We start from the raw sequence: 8220 nt of genomic DNA on the forward strand, positions 1-8220 counted from the left end.
TTGCAACCACGGAGAATTCAAACCATCAATTCAAATTGTAATAACACTGTATTGCTTAAGTTCTGCATTTTTCCTGCAAATTTAACCATCTAGTTTTTTCTGGTTTCCTCCATCTTAACAAGAAACAGTTTTAAATTTTCCCTGCTTTCAACAACTCCACAAGTGTGAAGGAATTGAGAAGGGAAAAGAAAAGAGAGGTTGCGAGCAACTTCTGGTTTGAGTGCCTGTATATGTGTTTCTTGCTATGTGGTATCTTCTAGTGTAAGTTGTTGTTTCCGTTTCCTACTGAAGAAACCGGATTCAACAGATGAAAGTTTCCAGGAAGAATACCAAAATGTGTCAACTGCAAAGTGCAAACAAGACTCAGAAATACATCCTCAAAAACTGCTACGGAGGGAAAAGTCTGAAAACCTGTCAACAACTTTCAACGTGCCGATCATCTACATCAAGGATCCGTTTATCTTCAAGTGGTGAAAATAGAAGGCAGTGAAAACAGTCTCCTTCAAAAGAAAATCTCCTTGAGTCTTTTCAACTCTGTAATTTTACATCAGAATTTTGAATCCTCGTGCTAATCCAATTCGATATATTCAGTGTTCAGCACACATAACATGGATTGGGCACCAGAAGTGGAACCTGGATGCCTGTCAACTTCTTGATGCCCAGAACCATAGTTGATGTACCCCGAACCTGGAAGCCCTTCAACTTGTTGATGCCCAGAACTATTACTTACGTACCTAGAAACTGGAAGCCTACCAGCATCTTGATGCCCGGGGCCATTCCTTACATAACTGGAACCTGGAAGCCTATCAGCTTCTTGAAGCCCAGAACCGTTACTTACATGCACCGGACCTGGAAGCCTACCAGCATTTTGATTCTCAGAACCATTACTTGCAGATTCAATATCAGAATCATCATCATCACTATCTATGTTATCAGGAGTCACCCGGTTTTGGAACGATCGACAACGTAATAAAAACACATTGAAGTAATAACTCACCAAACTTTTCCAAGTTTTGGTCTGAAAGATTTTCACTGCCTCGTCCCAGAAACATTTCTCCAATGATGGGGGGTTCAATCTCACCATTGCCTTGACCCTTTTTTCTTCTTCTCTTGTCCATGAGAGCGCTACATCTTCACCCATGGAATGGAATCTCCATTTGTAAAACAACGTCCCTATTTCAAGCTTAAGTTTCATCCTCTTCTCGGCGATATGAAATCTTACACAATGAACAGAACCTGGAAGTTGGCAGCCACATGAATCTTCTCTACCCTTGCCGATTGATTCTGTTTCGACGATAGAATTTTGGTTACAATCTATCAACGGCCAAGTCTGTGTCCCCAACCATTTAGGATCACCCACATAAGCCTCGCCAACCCATTCTGGTATTTCAGCTTGATGGAGTGTACCAATGGCTACATACTTCTCATGATAACGATCATCAAATGGATCTGCATTTTCAGAATTAGATGCCACGTCCGACTCAGTTCCGGTATTTGTAGCCCTGCCATTTCGAGAGGTTACAGCTGACTCTGAAGACGAGTGCAAGTGAGAGGTTTTGCGACCCTTACGAGAATGAAGCCTTTCACTGCATCTTAACCTTCCTTTGACTTGATCATCGTAAATGGATGGACAAACTTTCTGCTTTTTCTGCAAGATTAAGGTATTTTATATAACAGCTGTATCTACATTGATGATGGCAAATACATGTAACCCTCATATTCAAATTTAAGATAAGCTCACAACAAGTTATCAGAGTAACCTTGTCTGGAACAAATCAAAAGTGGAACAACTAAGTACTAAACCAGGGTTCTTAATATTGTGTTAATATTTAAAAAGAAAGATTGCCATAGGATGGTCGTGACTTTACTCTTACTTGATAAAGAAAGCACATAGAAAATTCAGATTGAATAACTGAGTACCTGACTGATTGCTTCGAAAATAAAACCTAGAGAGAGGCAGAAGTAAACTAAAAAACTTTGAATAAGCAAGACAAGATGCTTCAGGAAATAGGGAAACAACACTACTAGAAGCCACATGAGCCACCAGGTTGTAGAACACCATGGAAGAAAAACCAAACCACTAGACCTGTACTAGTGAATTCCTAAACTCTGCACGTTGTGTAAACTACTTTGTGTTCTGCCCAGCTGGCTAGCTCAGAAGACAAAATCATACAAAAATTGTGCTGGTCACATCACAGCAAAAGTGTACACCAATCACATAGGCCCCTCTATGAAAACATGTAAGTACACCAATCACATAGGCCCCTCTATGAAAACAGATATTCTCGCCAAGGAGTTTCATGTCCTTCAGTGATGTCAGATCCGATCAAACCTCAAAAGATTACAAGCAACAAACTTATTCTAAAGCAAATAGGTAAAGTACACATTACATCGAAGAGACTATCAAACACATGACAGATATCCACATCATTATTCCTTTGATTTGTCTACATAAGGAATGCAACTAAGGTTTTATCGTCTGCTGACTTATCATATAAGATGCGTGCAAACAGGTCTTTTGTTCCGATATAATTCGTGAAACTTGCTATTTCACAGACACGTCTATATACGAAGCATAAAGTCCTACCGACCAACAACACACGTCTATATTACATTACCTCCACTTATTTCAGCTCATATCGACAACAAACTAAGCATCTTAACTAACACATCACAAACAAAAAACTAGCACAACAGTTTATGCAATATAAACCAGCTAAAACTTGCAAAGAAAAAATAAGATATCCACATAACATTACCTGAGAGAGCGAATTTTCTCCACTTTCAAAACCATGAAGCCGAACTTTTCGAGCTGACAGAGCCAAACCCTGTAACTTCAAACCTTCATTAGCGTCACTGTTCATAGAAACTTCAGCTAACTTCTCCTCCGAAGAACCACCAGGATTCTTAGCAATATCCATTACCCAATTCAACATTTCTAAAAATCTCTCTTCTTTCTTTCTCTTTCTACTAAACAAATCTGCATCAACCACACTATCATCCAATATCACAACATCTTCATCATCATCCAAATCACATTTATCACCACCACCACCACCACTACCACTACCACTAGTTCCATCATCTCCAACAGCAATCAATTCTAACCCATTCTCTTTCACAACCACAATCTCGCTACCCACCTTTCCCTTCTTATTATCATCCCTCTCTTCTCGTACAAACCCGCTAAACTCCTCCTCCAACCCAACCAACACCGAACACAGCTTCTCATTCCACTCCCCTAAATCCACCACCCCATCAATCCCATTCTTGCCACAAACCTTCGACACCCACTTCTCCAACACAACCAAATACTTCATATAAACCAATTTAACAGACGAATCAATTCCATCCCACAACCCAGACTCCTTCCCAACCGCACCCCACACTTTCATTTCAGTCACATTACGATACCCACCATGTTTCCTAACAACACAAAATAATCGAAACAAATCGACATTTTCACCATTACCTAGTATAACAGGTAAAGGTCTCACAACTTTCTCAATCTCATACATTTCTTTCAGATATATCGACAAATTCCTTTCAAACCAACATCGAATCCCACTAGTCTCATCATTCCTAACATTTTCGACATCATCAGATTTATAGCTACTAATTACTTTCATGCTAGAAGATGAAGAATCTTCTTTAACCGAATCTAAATCTAACAAAAACCCACTTTGTTTAAGATCATGAATGATTTTGAAATACTCATTAAACTCATTAGTTAAAATCAATCCACCTTCTGCCATGAAAATATATGAAAATCAAACAAACAAAATCGAAAAACAAGAAGAGAAATTGGATTTTACCAAATGGATTTGGCGGGTGAACGAGAATCTAGGGCAAGAATGGATCCATTTATCGGATTGATTTTTGATGTCCCGCGCTTTATTTCTCTGATTTGGCGGAAAGAATTAGAAGAAATTTGCAAAGAGAGACAAAACCAGAGGGGGGTTTTTAATTTGGAACAGAAACAGACCCTTTTCCTTGTGAAAATTATTTTTTGGGGGGGCTTCAGATTTTGGAGAGGAGTTTTTTTTGGTTGTACCAGTAGAAAGAGAGAAAGAAAGAGTAGTTTTATGGTTTAGGTGTTGTATGAGATGTATGTGGTCATGGTTTTGAAGGAAAATAGGAGAAGTACATTTATTTTTTTGGAGACACAAAATATGGTTTTGAGGTATTTGGATGGTGATTTTACTAGCTAGGGTTTATTCTTCTATGACAGGATTTTATAGAAGGAAAAGTTAGAGTTTGCTAGGATCTAACCATGGTTAGTTTGGTGTGGTGTTGGTTTGGTTTGGTTGGCGGATCGAGATGAAATACGGGTCGTCAGATAAATTCCTGAGATATCGGATTTTGACAAAATTAATAGTTAACTGATTATAGAAATTTTGGAGACGATTAGTTTTTTATAAGAAGAAGAAAATCAGGTGGAAGAAGGAATTGATGATGAAGAAGGTTATTTATGTCTACTTGGAGTTGAGGAATAAACCCTAGGATGAGTAGAAAGAAGACAATGAAAGGATGGTAATGGAAATTGAATGGTTTACAACTCATTGTGTATAATAATGTCAACTTTATAATTAAGGTATTTTATTAATTTTATTTGATGAGTGATAACAAGAAATTCTCTAAAAATGTGTACGGTGCAGATAGGTATCTAATGGATGTGATTACAAACAAGTGGGTAAATCATATATGTAGGTATGTATCTGACGAATATGATGAAACGTTGTGCTCTGTGAACTTTTACGAAGTAACTTTTGAGCATTGCTCATCAGTTATGATGCAAATCTTGGGATCAAACCTAAAGATTAAGGATTGTTGTTCTTTTCATTCAGATTTTTCCATGAGAAAAAATAGAAAGAAGTGTTGTTATATCGTTGAAGATTTATCAGATTGTATCTGATAAATTTATAGATGGTTAAGCGTTATGATACATGAAAAAACAGTGTAGATAAAAAAAATATCAAAGTTAAACAGGTTAGCTAGATCTCATTTATATTCCTAAATAAAATCATACACTAAGATTATGTTTGATAGGAGTTAATTCCATTGAATTAGCCATTTTTCATAGAATTTAGCTATCTTTCCATACAAATAACGTGATTTTCATCTTTTGATTACAAATTTATTTCCATGGAGTTGTAGGTCCATTTACAAAATATTATGGTCTAAAGTATGTTTCAAACTTAATTCCATGAAAATCTTTTATTGCATCCCCAGGATACCGATTCCATGGAATATACTTTCCACGGAATTGTTTCCTTTATCTTATATCAAACACAAATCTAAAAGAATTATTTTTCCATATCTTTTCCAGTATGTTTAAGATCTCATATCCACTGCTATTTCTAACGATATAGGGTCCACCTCACAAATCAAGGCATTTTTCATAATTTTTTTGGAATTATCATCATCCGACTAATGGATAGGAGATGGAATTTGATTGTTAGAATCAAACAATATTTATTTCTGGTGTTATTATTCACCAGATTCATTAATCATATAGTCCTTGATGTTCTGACCCCATAAAGATGGTGTTAGAAAACCATAAATTGATAGTATTAACCTTTTCTTCTCAGGTGCCCTTTTTGTTTATTTAATAATATATACACCATCTTCCAGATCAAGAAGGTGATGAATAGTACCAAGCTCACAAATTTTAGTATTTTTCTATTTGAGGTGTTATTATAAGAAGAAAAAATATTATAAAAATTTATACGGAGTTATATCTAGCAGATATAACTTTAAATAAATGGATAAAAATTTTCATGTCCAATATTTAACGAATAGGATGGCATGTTCTTTTCTATTCATTTTCCAGGGTTTAACTGATAAAATTACTCGTCTATTTTAAAATAGTACTTGAACCAACGTGATTAAAAAAAACGTCTTGTGCCTTATTTGGATCTCTGCATTGAAAAATAATAATTAGACAGTTTTGTTAGATCTTTGAAGATATACCAAATGTGTAACCAAGAATTTATCGTGATATGATTAAAGGATAAGTGATGGAATTTTTGTAAACAGATAATTTATTTTTGATCTAATTATTTACAAGATTCAATAATCACAAATTGTTCTTGTTCACGAACTTCAATACATATTGTTAAAAAACATGGAATGCAACTTAACCTTTTCCTCTTTATTTATCTTTTTCATTCATTATTTAATATTGTACTCATCATCTAGTGTCATCTAGTCCTCCCATCATAAACCATTTTCTTATATTCACAAACTAAAAAATAATGCATTTTACTTAATATTATATGCAAAAACATTAAATTATAGATCAAGAAGAACTGTACGAAATGAGTCCAAGACTGTATTTGTAGTTGATAGACGCATTTATGTGTCTAATTTATCTCAATTGTATATATTATTAGTGCTCGATTTTGTAGTTATTTGGTTATTTTATGTCTTTGTAGGTGTTTTTGGAGAAATAAGTTTTTGCGGCGAAATTGGCTCAAAATGTGGCATTTGAACCTCCGTAGATAACGTACCAGAAGCACCCCAGAAGTATGCCATAGACACCCCAGAAATACCCCGGAGGAACCCCGAAAAAGTGTTGAAAACATCCCAGAAAAATTACTACAGGCACCCAAGGGACAAGTGTTATGCGGACCCCGACACCCTGGATAAGGGGTAACCTAATTACTAGGGGGAGGTCACCTTCACCTTTTGAATTTTGAAATTGGCGGGAAAAGAGAAACATCTCTGGCAGATTTGTTGTGCGTGATTTGGAGGAGTTTGAGGTCGACTAAACCTCTGATTTTCATAGGATAGACTCCTTATGGGTCTAGGAATCTAATATGGGTGTTGGAAACGATTAACTTGGGCTCAATCCACGGGTTTTTACCTCAACAGAAAAATATGGAAAATCACGTGTGTGACTTGTTTTAGGAAATTCTAAAGAGACTAAAGAGCTATAAACCTTCCCAAAGATTCATATATATCTAACGAAGAGTTTAGAATCAAAAGGAAAGCTCAGAAACGCGTAGAAACTAATAAACCAGTCACCTTACGTACGCGTACTCACGGAAATTTTCGAATCGAAAATTTCTGCTGAGTTTTGATGAGTGCCAAATAATGTATATATCTATCCCTTTTTGTTGGCATTTAACTCATCTTTTGTGCAGTAATTCTACATTTTATCCCATATTCCGTATTTTCATTGTTTTCAAGAATAAATATTTTTCTTACTTAATTTTGCATTTTTAGGTAATAAATAAAGTCTGGATAACTTGCGGAGCGGAAAAGAGTTGAAGAGTAGTGAAAAGCCGGAAGAAATTACGCAAGGAAGCCGCAAAGAATGGTGCGCACAAGACCAAAAAGCTAGGAATGGGCTCAAGAAGGAAGAATTGTTCTTAAAGAAGATATGGGCTTGGCATACCCAAGGCCCAAAACCCTTACCCAAACCCATTTTCTATATCCTTACCCGCCTCCATTCTCAGCCGTTAGATTGGATCCATCTCATCATCCAATGGTCGCTTCTTCATCGTGCATCAAAATCTGAAGTCCATGCAAAACACCATAGTGCCTAAATTCCAAGCCTTCAGATTAGATCACATTTAGATCCTACGGTCGCTCCTTTGCCTGCGCATCAAATCTCGATACTTCCGCTTAACACTACAGTACCTAACATCATCTAACACCGTTGACTTCGTTGTGTTTCAAAATCCAACGGTTGCATCGATTCATCTCTCATCTCACCGTTAGATCTACCAACCATCTTCGCATCCCGCAGCTCAGAGTCACAAAACATCAAAATTTGATGAAGCCGCTCAACACCCGAGTACCAAATACCCTATACCCAAAACAAACGCACCCCAATCCATTCTTCTCCTCTTTCTTTCTTCTTCTCCTCCACCCGACAGTTGCAGAGCTGCAACTGCAACATCCATTCCGCCACCATACCTCTGCCATAACCACCTAACCACCTCCAATTCAGTAAACCCATCATCCCATACTGCAAAACCTATTCACCTAGCCAAAATTATTTCATCAAACCCACACTCACGCCACTGAACCCTAGGGTGTGGAGTTGATGAAGCAATTCAAGCTAGACACGACAATTGACAGCGGAACAGGGAGAAAAAGAAGAAGATAAAGCATGGGTCGAAGAAAAATTCAGAGAATTAGGTGAGATTTCTCAACTTTCAAAAAACCCTAATTTCTTAATTTTTGGGGATATTTATAGAAAACCCTAAT

The 8220-nt window shown here is 36.7% G+C and overlaps 1 protein-coding gene across 1 annotated transcript; it reads right to left on the reverse strand.

The window, feature by feature from the left end:
• Positions 1-4188, reverse strand: LOC113304303 (AT-rich interactive domain-containing protein 1-like). Its single transcript, XM_026553380.1, has 2 exons — positions 2760-4188; positions 1-1648 (listed from the first exon to the last, which is right to left on the reverse strand). The coding sequence occupies exons 1-2, from the start codon at positions 3753-3755 to the stop codon at positions 569-571; spliced, it is 2076 nt and encodes a 691-aa protein (XP_026409165.1). The 5' UTR covers positions 3756-4188; the 3' UTR covers positions 1-568.
• Positions 4189-8220: the final 4032 nt, after the last annotated feature.

Source organism: Papaver somniferum, chromosome 8, assembly GCF_003573695.1.
Source record: "Papaver somniferum cultivar HN1 chromosome 8, ASM357369v1, whole genome shotgun sequence".
Classification (NCBI taxonomy): domain Eukaryota; kingdom Viridiplantae; phylum Streptophyta; class Magnoliopsida; order Ranunculales; family Papaveraceae; genus Papaver; species Papaver somniferum.